Source organism: Betta splendens, chromosome 9 (assembly GCF_900634795.4).
Source record: "Betta splendens chromosome 9, fBetSpl5.4, whole genome shotgun sequence".
Taxonomy (NCBI): Eukaryota; Metazoa; Chordata; class Actinopteri; order Anabantiformes; family Osphronemidae; genus Betta; species Betta splendens.
In genome coordinates this window covers 9,971,921-9,993,674 of record NC_040889.2, presented here as the reverse complement: position 1 = coordinate 9,993,674, position 21,754 = coordinate 9,971,921, and the positions used below count along the sequence as shown (strand labels likewise).

The 21,754-nt window shown below is 42.9% G+C and overlaps 4 protein-coding genes across 6 annotated transcripts; 2 read left to right on the top strand and 2 right to left on the bottom strand.

Annotated features, from left to right (window-relative positions):
• Nucleotides 1–140: 140 nt before the first annotated feature.
• On the bottom strand, nt 141–5,777 carry tcp11l2 (t-complex 11, testis-specific-like 2). Of its 2 annotated transcripts, none has more exons than XM_029163320.3 (9): nt 5,651–5,777; nt 3,483–3,663; nt 3,137–3,269; nt 2,803–2,923; nt 2,485–2,708; nt 2,069–2,393; nt 1,713–1,894; nt 1,448–1,620; nt 141–1,365 (listed from the first exon to the last, which is right to left on the bottom strand). In XM_029163320.3, exons 2-9 carry the CDS (start codon nt 3,649–3,651, stop codon nt 1,100–1,102), a joined length of 1,593 nt encoding a protein of 530 aa, XP_029019153.1. In that variant the 5' UTR covers nt 3,652–3,663; nt 5,651–5,777; the 3' UTR covers nt 141–1,099. The 2 variants fall into 2 exon arrangements, with proteins under 2 accessions (XP_029019153.1, XP_029019152.1); XM_029163319.2 differs by lacking the exon at nt 5,651–5,777 and adding an exon at nt 3,947–4,103.
• Nucleotides 5,778–6,090: 313 nt separating this feature from the next.
• Nucleotides 6,091–9,940, top strand: depdc4 (DEP domain containing 4). Its single transcript, XM_029163318.3, has 9 exons — nt 6,091–6,426; nt 6,661–7,084; nt 7,226–7,374; nt 7,480–7,675; nt 7,831–8,081; nt 8,310–8,452; nt 8,578–8,703; nt 8,785–8,863; nt 9,063–9,940. The coding sequence occupies exons 1-9, from the start codon at nt 6,351–6,353 to the stop codon at nt 9,260–9,262; spliced, it is 1,644 nt and encodes a 547-aa protein (XP_029019151.1). The 5' UTR covers nt 6,091–6,350; the 3' UTR covers nt 9,263–9,940.
• A 154-nt stretch (nt 9,941–10,094) lies between these two features.
• On the top strand, nt 10,095–18,564 carry scyl2 (SCY1 like pseudokinase 2). Of its 2 annotated transcripts, XM_029162143.3 has the most exons (19): nt 10,095–10,260; nt 11,824–12,013; nt 12,157–12,314; nt 12,591–12,735; nt 12,894–13,043; nt 13,133–13,354; nt 13,431–13,547; nt 13,634–13,759; nt 13,862–14,038; nt 14,262–14,273; nt 14,450–14,572; nt 14,677–14,790; nt 14,875–15,007; nt 15,110–15,228; nt 15,332–15,432; nt 15,565–15,634; nt 15,737–15,814; nt 15,898–16,020; nt 16,111–18,564. In XM_029162143.3, exons 2-19 carry the CDS (start codon nt 11,837–11,839, stop codon nt 16,741–16,743), a joined length of 2,778 nt encoding a protein of 925 aa, XP_029017976.1. In that variant the 5' UTR covers nt 10,095–10,260; nt 11,824–11,836; the 3' UTR covers nt 16,744–18,564. The 2 variants fall into 2 exon arrangements, with proteins under 2 accessions (XP_029017976.1, XP_029017977.1); XM_029162144.3 differs by lacking the exon at nt 14,262–14,273.
• Nucleotides 18,565–18,631: 67 nt separating this feature from the next.
• Nucleotides 18,632–21,585, bottom strand: si:ch211-244b2.3 (uncharacterized protein LOC557230 homolog). Its single transcript, XM_029162153.3, has 11 exons — nt 21,255–21,585; nt 20,749–20,875; nt 20,525–20,669; nt 20,336–20,456; nt 20,175–20,253; nt 19,941–20,052; nt 19,647–19,752; nt 19,478–19,559; nt 19,297–19,360; nt 19,106–19,220; nt 18,632–19,026 (listed from the first exon to the last, which is right to left on the bottom strand). Exons 1-11 carry the CDS (start codon nt 21,262–21,264, stop codon nt 18,965–18,967), a joined length of 1,023 nt encoding a protein of 340 aa, XP_029017986.1. The 5' UTR covers nt 21,265–21,585; the 3' UTR covers nt 18,632–18,964.
• Between the last annotated feature and the right edge of the window lie 169 nt (nt 21,586–21,754).

Below are 21,754 nucleotides of genomic sequence, written 5' to 3'. Positions count from 1 at the left end.
CATGTTGTTTATTCCGAGGAACAACGATGCATTGATAGGTCAATTATATGCAAGCATAAGAAGATTAAGCAAATAATGATGTGGTGATTTTAGCTTATTATCAGACCTGCAAATCTACTACATAGTAAAAAAACATTAGGTATTGAAATTATTTTTATTGGGTAAAGTAATGCTTGACATAGGACCTTTGAAATCATACTGACACAATTTTTTAACACAGCTTGTTTTTTCATTTTATTATTGTAACTGAAATACAGAAGAAAAAAAACAACTTCTGACATTTTACGTAAACCTTTAAGTACATAACAGCTTTTCTTTGTGCAAATTCTTTTGGTGGAAATGTTGCACAGAATCAGAGTTCAGCACCTTTACTTTTTCAACAGGTTCTAACAGCCAACGTAACAATACTGTAACAACTACAGTACTTCAAAATGTAGCATACAAACAACCTAAAGTAATGGAGCAAGTATTTCCTGGCAAGTACAAGTAAACTATACACACACAACATCTGGCAAATGCTTTAACAAATAACTCAGGTGAAAACTAATAACACATTCCAACACAACTACTCATGCAGACAACTGTTATAAGAATTAAAATCCCACACATTTTTTAACTCCTAACTTCTAAGTTTGCTGTATAATAGATTAAATGAAGAGAAACCCTAGTTCTTTGGCTGCTAAAGAAGGAAGTGGGAAAATACTCAAAGGACTCATCCCACCTCTTATTTTGTAGGCTAAAAATTGTTCATAGTTATATTGTATACTTAACTACACACATAACATAACATTAATAACATGTTATATGTAGAGTCTCAGTCTCTACTTTTTTTAGTATATAGACTTTGATTTCCCTCTGCTTCATAAAGCTTAAAATAGACATACTATGATCTTTTTCTGTATTGCTCCAAAATAACAGGAGTTTAGCTGCAGACAGATTTAAAATGTGCCCTCAGTAATATGTTCTGAAGAGGTTAACTATGACACTACTTTTCTCTTGGGAGAACACTGCTCAAGCAAAGCAGTAGCACTGACCCGCTACCTAAGTACCTCTGAACTGGAAGAAATAACTCCTTAGGTTGCATGAGCAAAAGTCAACTTTAATTGGAAGTGACAGCATCCTGAGCGGTGTCCTGAGGAGGGTTTCCTGGTGATGGGCTGCTGCTGCTGAACATTAGCTTTCTTATGATATCTGCATAGAAAGGCCCGTAGACAGTCTTGTTGTAGTTGACCAAGGAGATGAACTTTGCTCCCATCAGTGCTAGTTCAGGCTTGAGGGCAGTCAGGCCCGATGGTACCTGTTCAAATTTGGCCTGTGGTTTAGGATCACAGACGAGCATCCTGAAGTACTGCTGCACACGATCCTCTGCACAGACAAGAAGAAACAGTTAGAAATTTCCCCTGAAGTAATTTTTTCATGTTACAGACTTTTGAATAGCCAGTCTTACCAACTAGAGTGCGAATGGGATTGTCCTTTTGGGTGATGCTGCAGATCTGGCCTGTGAGGGTGGCCTGCAGTGCTGGGGTCAGTGCAGGGTAGTTCCTCTCTGTTAAAGACTTGTTGAGCTCGCAGCAGACCTGCGCACTGACACCCTCTAGTGCTTCTTCTAGATTAAAGTTGCTAAAGTTAAGAGTGGCATAAACAGCAGTTAATGATTTGCTCCATGTGTGAATAAATAACGTGGACTTTGCTAGAAAGAGAAGTGAACTGACGGGCTGTGCATCCCATCCAGCAGCACGCTGGTCATGCGCTTCAGACGATCGGACAGGGAGGGAAGACCCTGGATGGGCCCTCCAACAGTGCTGTAGATGATGAGCAGGACCTCGTTCACTGCCTGACACTGCTGGAGCTTCCACTGGATCTCTCGCAGACGTATCTCATCAGTCATCCAGGTCTAAAAACAAACCAAGGAAGAGGCTTCCATGAACAAGTTTATATTTGACAGGTGATTAATTATTAGGTCAATATTATTCTAACCAATACACTAAGAAAGTGTAACAATTAATTAATAATAGTAAGTGTCTAATACTTGCCCTCTATCTTACAAATGCATCCAAACCAGACCTACCTCAGGCAGTGGGCTCTTATCATAATCCCATGTGAGGATGCGGATGAAGGCAGCGTTAAGGATCTGGAAGGGCCCGGGCACAGCTCGCTGTCCTTTCCCCTCACTGTTAGGCTGTTCTGTGGGGAAGGAGGCCGACTGTAGCTCCTCCACTACTAACTTGATCCAGGAGGTGGTGTGGTCCAAAGCACTGGGGGTCTTTTCAAGTATGCTTTGAAACTTTGCCCTTTCATATTCAATACTCTGTCTCTGGAGCACAGGCCTCAGATTCTCAATTGTAAAGTTGACCATGTCTGCTTTCATCAGGTCCAGCACACGAAAGATCTCTCTAGTAACGTGTAGAGAAAAGCAGGCTGCTGAGATGGACTTAAAAATACACAATGTCTCTCAAATAATAATGACTAAAATGTTGAACTCACCTAAACATTGTTGCTACATTTTCTGTGTTTTCCCGCAGCTTCTTGATGTCTTCATCCCTTACTGGTGCACACATCTTGCCCATGGTGGTGATAATGTAGGAGGCAATCCCCTGGATGTCAACGACATCGTTTTCAGCCTGCTGATGAATCAGGTCCATGTCAAGCACCTCCATGATTTGGGTCCTCATTCGATTGGCTCCTGGATTAAGGAATGACAGTAAGATCTGAAGAAAAGAAGAAATGGTCATTTAAATCAAAGTGTTCATACTTTAATTATTTTAGGTACAATTATTTACATTGCAGATTTTGTGAGCTGACCTCTCTGATCTCCTCCAGGAGCCTGATAGCCTGCTGATACTCAGGAGGGTCATTGTTCAGCTCAGACTCCAAGATGTCCCAGAAGGCTTTGTGGACATTATGTTTGACTGCATTCCATAAACTGAGAAAAAAGGAAAAATAATTTAGTTGAGCTCTGAATGAGACTACATATCTCATATATATATGTATAGTTTTACACTACAAAACAACATCTGTAGAATAATGAGCATGTTACCAAACAGACAAGCCAGTTAGTTTACATTTTATAAACTCCTTTCCTGCCAGACCAGTATTTCCAGTGTAGAATACAGACGGACATACTGAGCTGCTATACCTGTCCTGAGGTAGGCTGTCTGGCTCTAGATGGAAGTTTCGATTCACAATAATCTCATGGGCAAAACTCAGATTGGACAGATCTCTGGCAGACTCCATGACTTCATCTAGGGTTAAGGTTTTGGGTGGGCTCGCTGTGGGAAGCAAATATTAAACAAATTGTGAACAGGGAAGCAACAAAAACGCTAGAAAGCATAAAATTGACTATTAAGGCTGCCATGACAAAACCCGAACTACCTCAAAATAACAGTTATGCAATAAACAGACACAAAAATGAACAAAGGAACGACAAGCAGGCAAGGATGAGCTAATACTGAGACACGCAAGGATGAAGGGGCAGAACTCACAGGAGGGTGTGCAATGCTTGCTGGAGCAGTCGCTAGTGAAGCTCTCACGGGAGCAGTCCAAGTCACTGGTCGACGTCACGCTGTCATAGCGCTCTGATGACGACTCCACATCGCTGCCTTGGTCCTCACCGCTGGATGTGGAGGTAGGCCGCTCGTCGTTTAGGGGCATCTTGGGTTATAGCTGCACAGGACAGTGGCAAAGTTTAGTTAAGTCCATCCAACCAGAGAGTCACAAATCCAGGGATGTCAGTCACATGAACATTCAGTAAGGATCTGATCTACTTATATATAATCCCAAGAAACATGAACCAATCTAAAAGAACTGTCTACTTTAACTTCCACATCACAGAGCTCTACTGTTATTTAGAACCTAATAAAACTGTAGTTTTTTTGTCTGGAATTTGTTCACTGTGACAAAACTACAATTTCTTGTTTAACCTATCTTAGAGAAGAGTAAACATTACCTGTGCTTGTGTTGGGGAGAGTCTGAGTGTATGACCTGAAGAGAGGGCTTTAGTTTTTTTTTTTTACCTCAGCTATTGTTGCTGTTGCTAAGGCTATGAACAAAAACATCACTCCAAGTTAAACAGCTGGTGAGCCAGTAACCGTGGAAACAGTTAGTTGTCCTGTTCCAGTTTGAAGTTTCAACATCTTGATGTAAAATGAAATAACTAGAGAAGGCATATGACGGGTGAGTATGTGTTTACTGCCACAGGGCTGCAACTATTATACTAACAGAATTCATTTTCACAGCAAAAGCCTCTATTTCTTAAGCATAAAAGAGACACCGGGCTAACGTCTATACAAGATCAGTTGTGTCTCCAGGGCAACGTGGGACAACAGAGTCCCTCTGAAGCACTGAGAGGATCCTCTTACAACGATCCATGTGTTGCCTGTTACTTACTTACACAAACACAGAAGCAAAACAGAACTTTAATTGTAATAAACTAAACTAATAAAAGTGCACATAAAATCAAATCAGTACACTATAAAATATAAAAATACACCATGATCACTGTAACATTAAGCAGACCTCAGCTTATCTACTATTATCCCATAAAGGCACTGTTGGCAATGCGACCCTTGGGTGTTCCTGTCCGGGTGCTCGGTTATCTGCAGCCAAAAATGAAAGCACACTCCCTCGCTGCTCTTTTGGTTTAAAGATAGCTCATGGGCTGAGGAGGGTGGGCATAGGGACTGACATACGTCCATGTAGCCCTGCTTTCTCTAAAGCTCATTCATTTCATCATCTGCTAGACTTGACAGATAGGTCATAGCAAAGTAGGCCAATTTTTTAGAGATTATCTAGATGGGCAGGAAGTGATGGGAGCACTGAGGCCTTACAGATGACATTTACAGATTAGGTCTGCTCTGTCATCTGCTGCTTTTTCAGTCTCAGGGGCCTGTTAATCAGACGCATGAAGATGAAATAATAATAATTATTAATCATATCCAATACACATTTGCCTTAAAAAGCAATGTGCTTTCCATATATTTGCAAGAACGCATAAACTAATGTGTTTAGAATTGTAATCAAATGTTTTGGATGAATGCTGGATAATCATCATTAAATACACGCCTTGGGCTGAAACTAGAGGTGATTGTTACAGATACTCCTTCAGGAACAAAGGCAGTCTGTTGGAGAGCAGATCTGACTGCAGAATATTGTAAACAAAGCCATGGTTCAGGGAGGCGGGGCGAACACTCAGAGATTCGTCCCATTGGCTACAGTTCCCTGTCTTTCATTCCTTCATGGAAAATCTCTGGTTGCACAGTTGTGCACATGGATAAAAAAATCCACACACGCGTAAGAAGTGGGTACACGTGACGCGAGCTACAAACCAAAACAACCCCACCAACATTTCACACAAAACACGTTTGCTTTCTACGAACACGTCAGCACCTAAACGAATTGTGACGTTTATTGTAGCAAAGTACCAAAGAACATGTTGTTGTTTTCATTGCAGATGCATCCTTGAAATGCTCATAAAGCCAAAGCTAAAACTGCCCAATATAAAAATAAATTGCTCAGTTTTCACAACTGTACTTTACTAGTGTTGACATGCTCGCTTGAACCACTTAAATCACGTTTCCGCTCTACAACAAATCCAAACATAATGTAAACCGTGCAGTAACAGTAAACAGAGCAAAAGAAAAACGACCTTTACCTAATTGAAGTCTCCAAGAAGGAGACTTGCGCACCAGAAGTTGTTCCACCTCGACGATTCACCGTCTAGTTGTGCTTGTCTGTGTGTTTAAAGGTCCTTGGCTCGACCAGCTGGCTCAGAGGACAAAAAGGAGGAAGTTGGTTTCCTGCAGGGGTGCACCGTGGCCAAACTAACACGCACACGCGCTTAGACTCTACGGATCAACTCGTTTCCCAAAGTTTACAATTAGACTCCACAAAGACACATTAAAACATTTGGATTTCCAACACACGAACCGGTTTAAAATAATGCGCAGTAGATGTGCCACCCTCTGTTAAAATGGTACGGTCCGCGGTTCCTCACGTGGGACGGATGTGTTTACGGATGTGGTGTCAGTGTCTTCATAGTACTGTATGTGCGCGTGTGTATATGTGCACGCGCTTATGTTGGGACATTATTTGCCTGTAGAGGGCAGCAGTGCGATGCCTAAAGATGTGATGGCGGAAGAAGAAGCAGATGTTTATCCCTTTGACAAGACTACTAGCTTTGAGGATTGAAAGAGAGAAATGTGAAGAGGGTTTCATTCGCCGTACGCGTCATTATCAGTGGAAAGTGACAGAATGGAACAATAAATTCAGAAAATTACCTTAACTGACGGAGGCGGTCTAGTTCGACAAACCGCAGAAGAAGAAGAACGCGTGTACGTCACAGTCAGGTCGTGATGGCGGTTGATTTGACTCCTCGGTTCAGACGGCTTAACAGTCAGACCAGAAGTTTTCGTGAAAATGTACAACACGGTGAGTTACGAGTAGTTGCAAGACAACAACAGACTATGTACGATTTTTTATTACTATAACTACCTGAATAAATGCGTCGTTTGTCAATAAACGTTACTAAAGCTAACACGTTCTGCATTTAAGCTAAGACGGGAGAGGTTTCAAAACTGCTTCTCGACATCGACGTTAACTAACCCAGAATGCAAAACCTGAAGTAAACAAACTTTCTCCCACTAACCCTTTGTCGTCTCCTAGTATTCACTGGTCCTTTCGGTGCTACCCAGCTGTGGCACAACATCATCCAGGCCCTGCAGACTCAGGTAGAGGTTCGTCGCTGTAGACGGCACCTTCGTGTACACAATGATTGCTTCACGGGCTCAGATGCTGTGGATGCAGTCCTCAGCTACTTGATGCAGAACGTGGTGTTTTGCACAAGTGAAGTGTCTCGTCTCAAAGCCGCACGACTCTGCCAGGCTCTGATGGAGGCAAAGGTGTTTGAGCCGGTGGGAACGAAGCTGTTCTGCAGAGACAAAGATCTGACTTTTGAGGACAGCAGCTGCAGTCTCTATCGGTTCCTGGAACATAAAGTGTTTCAGAGCTCATCTGTGAAAAACTGCAGTAGTGACACAGAAGACAAGTCATCAGGGAAGCTCGGAGCAAAGAGGAAGAAGAGTTCCAGGTTGGTTTGAGACATTAGAACACAAAAATACAGTTATAGGGTTATAATAATGTCATATGTTGATGATATTATATTGATATTTTAGTAAATGTTACCTCTAAAAAAATGTGTTGAACCTTAAGGTATACTATTATTCTGCAGGCTGAATGACCAACGAACAATTATCAACCCTCTTGCGGCGGGACCATCAGATAAAAAGGTTGAGAGACTGCTGAAAGCCATCAACCTGCAGCCCTCCCTGTCTACAGCTTTAAGCACAGCTCAGACTTCTACCTTTTTGTCTAAGGCTGGTAAGGCTGATTACCTTATTTTACACAAAAGAACAGCCTGCGCATCATTTTAAGAAACTACATTTGGTAGATGCTAATATGGAATTATTTTTCCTTCTGTCACAGTGGTAGATGAGGTGTGGAAAAAGCAGACACTGCTGCAGCTGCTACAGATAGTGGAGCTGCCCATGCTGGACTGCATCTTGACCTCTCCTGCCCGGTTTCAGTCCCAGACCTGTGGAGGTGCTGTCGCTAATCAGGACCTGGTTATTTCGAATAGATGCCTTGAGAGAGAAGTACCAGACACCCTTCATTTGCCACAGTCAGTGCTCTAAATAATACTTAAATCTTTAGCACAACAAACGACAGAACTTTATGCCTAAACTCTGAGGCAAAGATAATATTATATTAAATGTCTTTTGTTGTCTCTACAGTGACTAGAGTAAAGTGAAGTTGTTTTGTTCAATTTAATTTTAGCTTGGATGGGTGGCTGTCAGCAGCAGCAGATTGCTTGGAGCTGCTCCCTGACCAGCTGATTGTAGTAGCAGGGGAACAGCTCAGCCAACAAACCAGTACTGTCTCTCATGAAAAGGATAACACAGAGCAGCAGACAAACCAAAAGAGACTCCTCTTTGACATCATTGCAAAGTACTACAGTGGACAGGAGAAAGCTCCACTTCTCTCAGGACGCTTTGTGGACATACATGCTGCAATTCTGAACTTACTAGGTGAAACTTTAATAGGTTTATAGTGATTTGTTTTTAAAGGTGAATCTAAAATACTGATGTATCTGACATAAAATGAATGTGTGTGTGCGCTCATGAAGCATTAAGTGGCAGTGCTTCTACATTTTGTGTTTAGTTTGCCACCATTTATTTCTAGTTCAAAGATCATTCAATTATCATCTTCCTTTGATAATCTCACTAATTCATCCTCTTCACTATTTAATTTTACAGATGAAGGAAAAGTTCAGGATGCCAACACAACATCTCAGTTGTGCTTGCGACTACTAGAAACGAGCGTGAGAGAAGAATTACGGAGATTATTAGCCTTCATGGCCACAGCTGCTCACCTGGATTCTTGTCGTCTGCAGAAACAGGTGGGGTGATTTAGTTTCCATAGATCCATTGCATCCACTTCAGCTTGCACACATTTATTCTGTTGAGTATAAGTTATATTACCAGTTAATGCATCTCACAGTGGCATCTCTCAAATGCTTTTCAGACTGACAACAGGACCTTGGTGTGTCGCACGTTTCAAAAAGCAATTGTTCAAAATCATGGACTTAATCGATCTCAGAGTGAAACCCTGGTCCTGTTCCTCATGGACAATCACACTGAGCTCTTCAAGGTACAGTTTTATTCCTATAAAATTGAATTTAGGTTTTCTAATTATGCATTGTTAAAACCCTTCCTTGCTTTTTGTAACTAGACTCCTGCCTCTCTCATTGAAGCCGTGAGGAAAACACTGAGGACTATGCAGCAAGGCAAAGACCCTGATTCTATTGCCAGTAAGTTATATATACATGGCTGCAGTCAAATATACACAGTTACCACACACAGGATTCAGATCTGCAACAGAATGTACTTGTGTTGCTTTATCTTGAATTAGTGGACAGGAAAATCTTATATGCATGCATGTTTTCTCATTAACATAAAAAAGGCTAGGCATTTGTTCACCACTGTCCTCTTCTCTGCTGTGTCTTGCAGCCTTCACCTTTTGTCAGCAGGTCACACCACAGGAGTATGAGGATCAGCAGGAGGCTGCCACCCTGGAGGGCCTCAAACAGCTTCTGCATGACATTTCCTTGAGTAAGAGTATGCCTGCCAAGGAAAAGAGGAGGCTGCTTAAGGAGTTTGAAAAACATCACCCTGTGGTTTTCCTTCAGCATTTTTCCAGTACCTTCTGAAGTATAAAATGGAAGGGTACCTAACAAGGCCATTTTGTGTTGGCCTGACTTTACACTGAGGAAATAAAACTGGGGAAATGACTAAAGGCGACATGCTACACCTATAGCTGTAACAGTCTGACAGGTAATTACTGTATATGTTGATTAGGTCTTGATTTTATGTATTATAGTTTCTACTGTTTCATAGAACTGGAGGCATTAATAACTGAGTGTTATGATTTGTTTTGCACTAATTTACAAAAAGGGAAAATTGCTGTAGGCCCTTTGACTGGATATTATTATTTCTACATGTAAGGCAAAGGATGATTTTTTTTTGCTTTGGACTGTAGCATGATGTAGTATATTAACACAAAGTTTTGTGGAGATGACACTCAACTGTAACTCACTAGAATTTTCTGTGATGAGTTTCAAGTGAAATAGAAATAGATGCATTATTGTATTAGATTAATTCATTTTAGTGTTAAACACATCCAGTGACAGGACTTTTTAAAAAATGTTTTTACTTGAAATATATACATAATGCTTTTTTCTGGAAAAGGCATTGATTTTATTATTTTAATTAATTGTTTGTTTTGTGTTAGCAAACATTAGCATGCACTTTATAATGAAAGAAGACACTGATAGACGCTACAATCTGGTAAAATAACACCTGATTAAAAACATCACTAATTGCAAAAACATGTCACTGTCTTAACTGACTACTTGCCGATTGAAGTGGAGAATCTTAGCTGTGTGAATATAAAAACACAACCGTTATAATAATGAACACAATCATAATAATAGACAAGTTATTAAACAACAGATGACGTTGACGCACCTGACGCCAGCAGAACCCGGAAGTGGCGCCGCTGGGTCTCAGCGCACTAATCTAGGGTTAACTCGCTTCGTACGCTACTGTGAGACATGGGGCTTGCGTTTCACAGACATTACTGACAGCGACACTGCTGAGATTTCATTCATAACGGGATAACAAGGCTGACGCACGTTTACATATCAAGGTAAGTTGCCGAAGTGTGTCGCAGTAACAGCTTTGTGTTGTGTTTGGGTGTAATGTTAATGACTAACGTCATGGTCTAGCAGCTGCTTGCGCATTGTTGCTTACTAGTTAGCTTGGATAGCTAACTGTGAAAACACGCTCCTCGGTAGAAAGCAGGACGTCAGTGTCATGGGTAATTATTACAAAGATGGAGAAGGGGTTAAAAGGCTTGCGATGATAGCGGCTGGTAGTGACAAGGTGCTGTGACAGTCTGATGCCAGGCTAGACACGGTGGTTCAGCTACGCTAGCATGAAGGTGGCACCAAATCAGACGTTACAGTGACTCTAAGCGACACATATATTACCCAGATGATATAGCCGGCAGATTATAGACAGATGTACGTTATGAAGCAGGTAATTGTCAGGTATCACCAAGGTACTAACGGAAGTGCCAGCTAGCCTTGTGGCTAATGTGCTAATCCTGTGCTAGTTGGGGAAAACAGGCTCTGTGCTTGGGGTTCTAGACGTAAAACTGGTAAAGGCATACGTACTTCAGTATGAGTATATCACATACTTCAGTATGTGTATATCAGCTTATGTTCGCATACACTAGCCAGTGACTAGAATCTGTACGTTGTCAGTGGGTGGCAGCTCCTGAGACTGTAACAGCCAAACCTGTTGCCACTGGCTCATTGTATAACGAAAAAATACAGAGCAGCCAAATGATTCCCCTCAGAGTCAGGTGACGGGTCCTGCGTTATTTCACTGTCCACTAAGGCAAACTAGCATTGATGCATTAAGACATTTGAGAGAAGTGAGGGGATCAGTATGAGCCATGTTTACTTGTCTTTCAAGTTCTTCAAAGTTAGGGATCGGCCATGGCCACGAATGGCTGCTTGTCTGTCTGCTTTTGAAGCTGATCTAATCCTGTATATCAGCATTTTCTATGCAGCACATATTGGGATTCTCATCAGCACAATGGATTAAAGTGAGTATTGGCAGGACATACTAAATTGGATGTGCATTCAGCCTATATTGATCCATTTTATTCTGATGCCAAACAATGCAACACATGATTCTATATGGCCGGAATACAGTTTGTATTATGGTGTTATTCAGTAGCTATTACACCTTTTTATGTAGCGTTGTTTGAAGTGCACTGTGGCCATTCAGAATTGACATGCATCTTTCAGCTGCATGACTGTCAGCCATGTTTGCTCTCTGACTTCCTGTTCCTGATAGAAATGTGTTGAAATAGAGGCTTGATGTGATGGGGTTTAGTTGGTTCTGAGTCATTTTGCACATGTGGGAATAGCTTGGGTCCGTTTGTTTGTGTTCTCCTCAGCCGGCTAAGGCAGAACATTTTTAAAGCCGGTGCTTTAGTGGCATGACTGCTGGATCACTGAAGACCTTTTTGCGCTAGAAAGATTTAGGCTCCGTCTGTGTCCTTGAGTGACTGCTGAGACTGTTTATGTAACATTTGAATGATTATTCTATGCAGCACCTCTTAATTAGAAACTGGTTCTCTATAACTGTTTACTTGACCTTGGGATCTGTCATTCCCCTCCTGCATCCTAACTAACAGGTCAGGTCTAAACATGGAGTCTATGCTAAACAAGCTCAAAAGCACCGTCACCAAGGTGACGGCAGATGTTACCAGCGCTGTCATGGGCAACCCGGTGACCCGGGAGTTTGAGGTTGGACGACATATTGCAAGTGGGGGTCCTGGCCTGTGCTGGAGGATCTACAATGGGACCAAGAAATCCACCAAACAGGTGAGTCTCCTTCTCACTACTTAACTTATTAATGATTTATTGTGCTCATGGTGAGGTCAGCTGAGGACATCTCCTCCACAAGATTAGCGTCAGGCTTGATAGCACTATGTTATGGACCTTGTTGTTTGTCTTCAACCCCCCAGGAAGTGGCTGTATTTGTTTTTGATAAGAAGATGGTCGACAAATATCAAAAATTTGAAAAGGACCAAATAATCGATTCACTGAAAAAAGGTGTGCAACAGCTGACCAGACTGCGGCATCCTCGTCTCCTGACTGTGCAGCATCCTCTGGAAGAATCACGGTAATTAACACACACACACACACACACACACACACACACACACACACACACACACACACACACACACACACACACACACACACACACACACACACACACACACACACACTCATTAACATGTAAATCATGCACAGATTTAATGACTCAAAGCGGGTCTTGGCTGTGTACGGAAGTTAGTGTATAAGAATCAATTTGTCTTCGTATGTGAGCAGAATCCTGTCACGTCTTGAAGTCTGAATTTGTTATTTGGACTGGTGTTATTTCTGTGGCCCTCAGAGACTGCTTAGCATTCTGCACAGAGCCAGTGTTTGCCAGCTTGTTGAATGTGCTCGGCCAGTGGGACAACCTGCCCAGCCCCGTACCAAACGACATCAAAGAGTACAAACTTTATGATGTGGAGACCAAATATGGCCTGCTTCAGGTAAAGGAAAAAAAATACAAAAAACTGCAGCTGGTTTAGTACATGTAAACATTGATGTTTGAAAAAATGTAGGCTAGAATAACATATTTTAATGATTTAAAAATCTTTATGCTTGTAAGTACTCTGCATTTTTCACTCTTCCATCTTCTATATCTTAGATTGCGGAAGGCTTGTCCTTTCTCCACAGTGGGGTTAAAATGGTCCATGGCAACCTTTGCCCTGAGAACATTATCCTCAATAAGAGCGGAGCATGGAAGATCATGGGCTTCGACTTCAGTATCTCCTCTACCAACCCCTCAGATTCAGATGTATGATAAACACTAACTCGTTTTAGGTTGGTTGACAAAATTAGGTCATTCATGTATTGACCTGTCTTCCTATTTTCTTCTCCTTTTAGCCTAAATACTCGTGTAAAGAGTGGGAGCCCAACCTCCCTCCACTATGCCTCCCTAATCCCGAGTACCTGGCCCCTGAGTACATCCTGTCTGTCAGCTGTGACTCTGCCTCTGACATGTACTCACTAGGCGTGGTCATGCATGCCGTCTTCAATGAGGGCAAGCCTGTCTTCCAAGTCAACAAGCATGACATTTTCAAGAGTTTCAGCCGGCAGCTGGACCAGGTGAGTGAAAGTGTTTTTTAGCGAGTGGTTTGACCTCCAGGTCGCCTCTAATCTGTTCTGTTGCGTTTATTTGCAGCTGAGTAGCATGAATCCATCACTTTTGAACAAGATCCCTAAAGAAGTGCGAGAACATGTCAAAATGTTGCTCAGTGTCACACCGACTGTCCGTCCCGATGCCGACCAGATGACAAAGGTTTGCATTGTTAAAGCATTCATGATTTTCATAGCATAGGACATTGACAGTAAGTGCTTATGTTGGCTCCATTTGATTTCTTACAGATTCCATTTTTTGATGATGTGGGTGCTGTTACTCTTCAGTACTTTGACAGTCTCTTCCAAAGGGACAACTTACAGAAGTCTCAGTTTTACAAAGGCCTCCCTAAAGTCTTACCCCAACTACCCAAGGTACAGACATGCCCACTTTATATAGGGACTGTAGTAGTAGAACGCCTCAGATCATATTACTGTCAGTTAACTTATCACCTATTCTGATTCCCTTCCCCTCAGAGAGTGGTGGTCTATCGCATCTTGCCAGCGCTGATGTCTGAGTTTGTTAATTTGGACATGGTTCCCTTTGTGCTACCGAACGTGCTCCTAATCGCAGAAGAGTGCACCAAGGAGGAGTATGTTCGTCTAATCCTGCCTGACCTCACGCCTGTTTTCAAGCAGCAAGAGCCCATTCAGGTAGACAAATGCAAAAACACCATAGACAGTACTGGTATTACGGAAGTTATGTAAACTATGAAAAGCATCCTGCGTCTGTTGCATGGCTGTTGCATGATGTCTTTCTACCTTCTACCAGATGCATGTTTGAGACTGCTAAATAGCATATATCCTGGCTAAAGAGCATGCTCTGTTTGGGCTGAGTATTTGAGACTTGTCTCTGTTTCCTTCCATGCTTCCTCAGGCTAGTAACATGGTGAGTGGTCTCTGCTGTGAATGCATTCTGTCCACATTACCTAGTATAGTTACTAAAGCCACTAAGTCACGGAACCCTCTAACGCCCACTAACCCCTTTACTCACCACTAGAAGGTAGGAGAGTCCTCTCAGCCTTTGGATATTTGCTTGCCTAATGGTAATTCTGTCCTGGGCAGATCTTGCTGATCTTCCTGCAAAAGATGGACCTGCTGCTGACCAAAACCCCAGCGGAGGATATTAAGAACTGCGTGTTGCCTATGGTCTATAGAGCTCTGGAAGCCCCCTCCGTACAGATCCAGGTGAGATGTAAACTGAACATCAATAAGAGATGCTGGTATTTGTGGGTCTCTGTATGTGGCATCATAAAAATGTCTAATATCATAATGTTTGTGCGGCCGAGCAGGAGCTGTGTCTGAACATCATTCCAACCTTCGCCAACCTGATTGACTACCCGTCTATGAAGAACTCCCTCATCCCGCGAATCAAATCGGCCTGTCTGCAGACGTCCTCACTGGCTGTGAGTCTGCTTGATGACCCTGTTAATGCTGAACTGTGTCCACAGTGCTTTAAAGTGTATGCATTGTCTTTTCTTGTTGTGTAGGTACGGGTTAATTCCCTGGTATGCCTGGGAAAGATTTTGGAATATCTGGACAAATGGTTCGTCATCGATGAGATCCTGCCCTTTCTACAACAGATCCCTTCCAGAGAACCAGCAGTGCTCATGGGTATTTTAGGTAAACAACCTGGAGATGACCCTACTTTTCCTTTGTGTTGTTGTTGTTGTTGTTAATTCTACTAATAATGTTTTGTTTGTAATTTTCTGGCTTTCACTATAGGAATCTATAAGTGCACCTTTAGTCATAAGAAGCTGGGCATCCCCAAAGAACACCTCGCCACCAAGAGCCTGCCCCATCTGGTCTCTCTTAGCATAGACAACAACCTCAACCTGAACCAGGTACGACACAGCCAAACACACTTCCACACAGTACCATTTAGATTACTTGCAAATGTGTAAAAAAATCTGTTTGTCAATTCTGATTATGTATTTTGTTTCTCAGTTCAACTCTTTCATGGCTGTCATACGCGAAATGCTGAGCCGCATGGAGAATGAGCACAAGACCAAGTTGGAACAGCTGCATATTATGCAGGAGCAGCATAGGTCATCTCATTTTCCTTCATTCTAACCATGAATCAAGCAGTAATTAATATTAGCAGGACATTTGGGGTCGTATAAATACATCTATATAAACTGCTTCAGCCTTCTGATTGTGTTCATTGTTGTAATTGACAGGAGTATAAATATCTCAAACCCCGGCAGCCAATCAGAGGAGACCAAGAGCACACCTAGCTCTGGCAGCCAGGTGAGAGGTCAATTCCGTGTAAACCCAGTAACGTATGGTTGGACTACCTTTTGTTTTTTTTTTGTAAGTGCAGTCATGCTAACTGGTCTCTCTTGCTTTCAGATTGATGATATCTTTGGCAGCACTGGTGTTAATGGGAAAGAGAATGGATCTGTAACAACAGCTTCACAGCCTAACAGAGTATGGAAGATGCACCTCGCTGACACAACTATTTACTTTTTGTCAAGTTTGTTTATGTTCTCCCTCTCCTTCCACCTGCCTAGGTATCTCTGACTCTAGAGGAAAAGCAACGATTGGCCAAGGAGCAGGAACAAGCAGCCAAACTAAGGAACCAGCAGCCGTTGGCGCCGCAGTCTATCAAACCAGCTGCTTCCACCAACGCACAGGTTAAAAAAAAAGAGCAAATGTCTGGGCTAAAACATGAGCTTCTACATGTCAGACGCTGTTAGTGATGAAAAATCTGTTTCATGTTGCAGACTAAGGATCTGACCAACAGCCTTCTCAGCAACATGACGTCTCTGAACAGCATGTCTCTGACCAACACAGCCCGACCAGCCACAGTGCAGGGCTCCACCATGTCTGCCTTCCCCTCCTCCAGCCCAATGGGCAGCTCCATGGGTGCCCCGCTCTCTAATGGCTTCAACTCATCCATGGGCTTCCAGACCGGAGGCATGGCGATGGGGATGCGGCCCACAGGCCCCAACCTTTATGGTGGCATGGCCACCACCACCAGCACCCCGAACTTTGGATCAGTCACGCAGAATCAAGGACCCATGGGGCAAACGCATAAAGCTCCCGACTTGTCCGCTTTAGACAGTCTTTTTACACCCAGCAAGGGCAAAGTCACCCTCAATCAGATGGGTCCTATGGCTGCACCTGGAGCCAACAGTCCTTGGCTAAGTCAGTTTGGTTCGGCCCAGAACGCTCAGACTCAGATGCAGGGTGCGTCAGCAGCTATGGGAGGTATGCAGAGTGGCTTTGGGATGCAAGCAAACCCCTTTTTCAGCCCACAGAACTTCTCCCAACCTGCAGCTGCTGGTAGCATGAACCAAAGTGGAATCAAACACAGCGCATCCGCCAACAATGATCTGAAAGATTTATTTGGCTAAATGAAAAGATAAGATTGAGTATATTCTTCTAATTGCTTCGTATAGACGAACCTTGTTCTCACAGACACTGACTGATTGTGAAGATTTAACATCCTTTCAAGAGTAATTTTTACAGTGATCTAGTTTCAATTCGGACTCTTGCTCGCATTCGACTCGTAAAGTTACCTGCACCATTTCTACCTGAGCTGGAGGACACAAGGACGGGGTGGGACTTACTTCTTCTATGCTGTCTTCAATACATGCTGGGGGTTTCCTACATTTTTTTTACTCGACATTCTTGGGAGTCTGGATGTCCTTAATTTGGATTGTAGTATTAGAATGATTGAAACTGAATCATCCCTTGAACCAGGAAGATATAACTTCGCTTCAGGCATCTGTAACTTTTCTTGCTTCTCTGCGCTATTTTAGGACTTGTATATTAAAAGTGATGGCAGAATTAGAAACAAAATAAATGTGGCCTCCCACTGGCTTAGACAGGTAGCTTATAGTGTAGCACTGACAGCTCTGCATTCAGGAGGATTCTGTGTTAAAGATAACCCCGCAGCAGCCCATCTCCACGGTAACCGTATCCCTCCATCACCTTCATTTTGGAAAAATGTTATTTCTGAATTATTTTCTGCCCTTTTACGTGGTTAAATTGGTTTCCATCACTGGGAGCAGATGTGCTGCAAAGGGAAGGGTTAGTCACACTTAGTTAAAGATTAACAGTTTCACCAGCTTTGCTACACGTTGTATAAGTCCGGTATAAATGAAATGTGTCTCTTGGTGGATTAGGTTCAGTAGCTAGTAGAACAGTGTCTGTCTGATTAGACACTAAAGGCAGTAAACACACACTGCTTAAGATAACGTGCCTTACACGGGCGCATCTGTAGAACTACTCGCCGCTTACTCAAGTATTATTAGGTTTTTTTGTTACACATTATTAAATGCAACCACCCAAGATCAAAAGTTTGATCTCTTCTAATAATGATTCCTAATGTTTCTGGTGACCAATGAATTGTTTTTAATATTTGCTTCATTTCTGTTGATCACTTGGTAACTTGCCATGTTTCTCACTATATAGTTTGATATCAGCACATTCCAGCTGTCAGACGACCAGTACTGGGAATAAATAAATATATATTATGAGGTGTAAATCTATGAAGTTATTTAATGGGTTACTCTGTGAGGGCCTTGGCATTTTTATGATCTTGTGATAACAGTGAAGAGGCCTTAGATGAGTCGTGTGCAATAATCCTCACTGCTAGTTGAAGGTGTGTATCGTTTGGCTCGAGCAGCTGTCGACTGGTCTGATTCTGCTGATCTGCTAAACACAATGTGCACTCGTTGTGAATCTTACTTTCTGAACAGGATTACACGGTTTTAGAGTTTTTAGATGCACCTTGGTCACCGCTGTGTTTCTGCTAACAATGATTGTTGTTGACATGCGTGTGTAACGTCTTGTTGGATTCACTGTTCGTACAGGGTGAGCTTCTCTAGCTGCATGCTAGCGAATAGGCTTTTTAGGTTCTGTTAGTTCCCACATTTTTTGTACTCACTCACAAACTTGCCTGTGTTCAGAGTACATTCATCTGTATATGGACGAGCAGCATGTGGCAGTTCTGACTTCACAGCCTCACAGTTGACGTGATCTTTGGAGCGTGTTCCACAGACCCTGGCAGAACCCCAAAGCAGGAAACTAAAGCTTATTCTTCTACGAGATTGTTTGTATACTACTGCTGTCATGTGTGTAGCGTGGCCCCTGTTTTATGTGTGAAGGTGTTGGTTTATGAGGTGATTCAATGAAAACCTGTATATATAAAAAGTACATGATCTAATCTATGAGGCTGGATTCGTTATTTGTGAGTTGTTTTACATGATGTAAACAATAGAAAAAAGTCACTGCTGATTACAGGGCAGTAGAGATCATTTTTATTCAGTCATAGAAAAACATGAAACAAAGTTGATTTTCTTTGGTTTTGTACTATGTTGTGAGTTGCATCTTGCAAAATGGCTTAAAAGGCAGTACAGGCAGGTTTTTTTTGTTTTACCTTAATTTCTGCAAATATCTAAGGTTAACTTGCTCCGCAAACCCAGGAGGTGTTTATGGGAAGGCGACTGTCTCCCTGCTATTACTTGTAATGACTTTATGTGTACAGTAAGTTAGTTCTTCAGCAGTGACCCCATGGGCCAAATATACATTAAGTTAAGCGCAACCTCCAGACCTGATCTCATCCCACAGTCACTGGTCAAGTCGTCGTACTGATCTGGTGGTGTTTGTGGACAGGTTTCTCTGAGTCATGGCTGCAGAAAACATAACAACTCCTCAGATGCACTCATTCTTTGCTGTAATGCAGCCACCTGCTCTAAAGTGCCAGCTCACCTGAAAAGTCCAGCTCATAGGAGAAGGTCATGGTATTGAAGTTCATAATGCCTGAAGGGTCCTGCTGGTACTGGAGCTCGATTTCAGGACTGGAAACGCTGCAGTGGCGTGTACTCTGCACGACAAAGAGCAGCAAGCGTTTACAGTAATTAGCATGACATCACTGGTATCTAAGGTATCTAGAGTCTTACTTTGGAATAATCGGTCCATATTCCATTAATGTCTTTGAATTGCCACCGTGGCTGTGTTCCCAAACTGAAAAACAGAATTAAAGTTAAAAAGGTATTTTAATATTATAATATCTGGAACATTCTCAGCTGTAATCAGCTATTTTAAGTATTTTTTTTATAGTAGTGCATTATTTTTCCTGACCCGCTGGTTTGTTGACTCCCATCGTTCAAAGTCCTCCTGACTGCTCTTGTTGTCCCAATTTTGTTATTGATCTGACACATTCCTGTAATAAACCAGCGAGAAGGCTCTGTAGGCTTCTACTGTATAAAACCACTGACCGCACAGTGTTTTACTTTGATGTGTCTGTTACTTGAGAAGTCCAGTGTGTACGAGAACCTCCTGATACTGAAGAGGAGCTGTCCCTGAGGGTTGAGCTGGTACTGGGCCTCGATAGCAGCACTGTTAAACGAACATATCTACACATGGAAACAAAAAGGCCGTGAATAGTCTGAACTATTCACAATGCGTCCACTAGATGTCACTGCCTACTTTGACATCATTAAATATTTGGCGTGATAATAAGCACCACAGCAAATGAGAGAGTCGTTTTTCCAGTCAGCCCAGTCAATCCAAACTACTTTAAATAGACATTTAAACTAGTTACATGAGCTTGGTATTCAGTCCACACTCCTTCTTCGCCCATGAACTCCCACTTGTAGCCTCCACCTGGGAGCTGGGAGGGGGGAGTCACGGGGGGAGCTGATGCGGGGTTGTGGCTGGAGAGAAATGATGAATGGGCAGGATGTCAAGGCCATCAGAACCAGAACATGCATGTTTGAGAACGCGCTGATGTGATTACTTAACCCGCATCCTTCATCCTGCAGCCGTCGGGTCTTACCTCACTGGGGCGGGGGTGAATTTTGGACGCCTGCGTACGTTCCTGCGCAGGCCTGTGTTGCAGTTTAACTGTGCCATGTCTGCATTATAAAGTACGGTCAGTCTATGGCTGCAGAAATATCGTGAGCAATATCGGGCAAAATCACGTGAGGTCAAACATACTGGAGAAGTCGAGCCTGTAGCCGGTGGAGCCCACCCTGAATCTGAAGGTTCCCTGTGAGTTCAGAATGTACTGCTGCTCCACGTCCCTGCTGTTGACGGAGGAGGACGCCATGGACGAGCCCTGAAGGAGGAGGAGGACTCAGAACCCTGATCGTAAACCCAGGGGCTCCGTGACCGACCCCTCCTCACCTGTGACCCATACTCGCGCCACAGGATGTCATCTCTGAAGTACCAGCCGACGTCTTCAGCCTGACCCTGAGGCAGGAACGTGACCCTCTGGACCTTTAGAGCCGGGTCTGTCGTCTGGAGGTCGTCAAAGTCTATGAATACCTTCCTGTTCACCGATCAGCCAGTTTGTTAATACAATCCAAAATAACAGCACGAACGGGACAATCACAGAACAACAAACCGACCCGTGCTGAGTGTTGAGGCTGATTCCTTTAGCTCCAGGGCGGCAGTAGTGGCTCTCTATCACATGGTCGTTATCAATTGGCAGCCACTCACCTCCAACCTGCATCTGCCACTCGTAACGTTTCCCACCTGTGAAATACAGGAGTGACTTTATTATGCAGCCGTTGCGCTAGAGTTGTCAGGCAGAGAATTTAAAAGCTTTCCACCAGTACAGGAATGTTGTCTGGCAGATGCCTGAGGGAACATTTTTAAATGAAAGTCAGTGCTTCAACTTAGCCCAGGAGCAGGATTTAACCAAGTCCACATCACTCTGAACCAAAAGAAGCAAAAGTGAAAGCGCTTTTAATGCAAAACTGTCATGCAAATGTGACATAAATGGATATTATGTTTTATTAAAAATAGCTGTAAATTGTAATGTAATAGTAGCAGGAATAAACATTACATCAATGTATTGTATTAGAGGCTTTGGTGAACAGTTAAAGCTCAATGAAACATTGTGAATCCATACCTGAAGCCATGTTTAAAGAGTCTGAAGCCTGTAAATATGACAACGTAGCGGTGAGAAAACGGTCCGTCTGTAAAGCAGCCTCGGAGTGAACTTGAACGCAGCTTGTTTTTATTCTCACCGTGGTCCGAAGACGCACAGTGAACCTGACGCTAACCAAAAAACGCAATCCAACGCGGTGGTGATTTTAAAAGTCTGATTCAAACCCTGGACACCGACACGACGGCGTCTCCCGTCACAACAGCTTCACTTTCGTTTCTCTTCAGCTCCTGATGTTCCTGCTGTTGATCAGGACGGCGACCAGAACCCGAGCGTTTCCAGAGCGTTACCGTTCATGACTGGAGTTCATCAGACAAGGGCTAGAATTTAACCAGAGTCTGCTGTGAAATACACAACGTGATCTCATTGTGTTGTGCGCACATCTGACCTGAAGGAGCTGTCAGGCAGATTACAGAACAGAAAGCTAAAATGTATGGCCATTTCCTTGAAGCTCAGTTGTCGGA

Excerpts from the sequence above, each read along its gene's own strand:
- tcp11l2 (XM_029163320.3), bottom strand. The coding sequence starts at position 3,651 with ATGCCCCTAAACGACGAGCGGCCTACCTCCACATCCAGCGGTGAGGAC. Across the intron at positions 2,709-2,802 it reads TCCTGGAGGAGATCAGAGAG|ATCTTACTGTCATTCCTTAA; the intron begins GTCAGCTCACAA and ends TCTTTTCTTCAG. Across the intron at positions 1,895-2,068 it reads ATAAGAGCCCACTGCCTGAG|ACCTGGATGACTGATGAGAT; the intron begins GTAGGTCTGGTT and ends GTTTGTTTTTAG.
- depdc4 (XM_029163318.3), top strand. The coding sequence starts at position 6,351 with ATGGCGGTTGATTTGACTCCTCGGTTCAGACGGCTTAACAGTCAGACC. Across the intron at positions 6,427-6,660 it reads TCGTGAAAATGTACAACACG|TATTCACTGGTCCTTTCGGT; the intron begins GTGAGTTACGAG and ends GTCGTCTCCTAG. Across the intron at positions 7,375-7,479 it reads TACCTTTTTGTCTAAGGCTG|TGGTAGATGAGGTGTGGAAA; the intron begins GTAAGGCTGATT and ends CTTCTGTCACAG.
- scyl2 (XM_029162143.3), top strand. The coding sequence starts at position 11,837 with ATGGAGTCTATGCTAAACAAGCTCAAAAGCACCGTCACCAAGGTGACG. Across the intron at positions 14,573-14,676 it reads CCCCCTCCGTACAGATCCAG|GAGCTGTGTCTGAACATCAT; the intron begins GTGAGATGTAAA and ends GCGGCCGAGCAG. Across the intron at positions 15,433-15,564 it reads ATTATGCAGGAGCAGCATAG|GAGTATAAATATCTCAAACC; the intron begins GTCATCTCATTT and ends TGTAATTGACAG.
- si:ch211-244b2.3 (XM_029162153.3), bottom strand. Across the intron at positions 20,254-20,335 it reads CTACAGGCTCGACTTCTCCA|ACATGGCACAGTTAAACTGC; the intron begins GTATGTTTGACC and ends TTTATAATGCAG. Across the intron at positions 20,053-20,174 it reads TTCACCCCCGCCCCAGTGAG|CCACAACCCCGCATCAGCTC; the intron begins GTAAGACCCGAC and ends ATTTCTCTCCAG.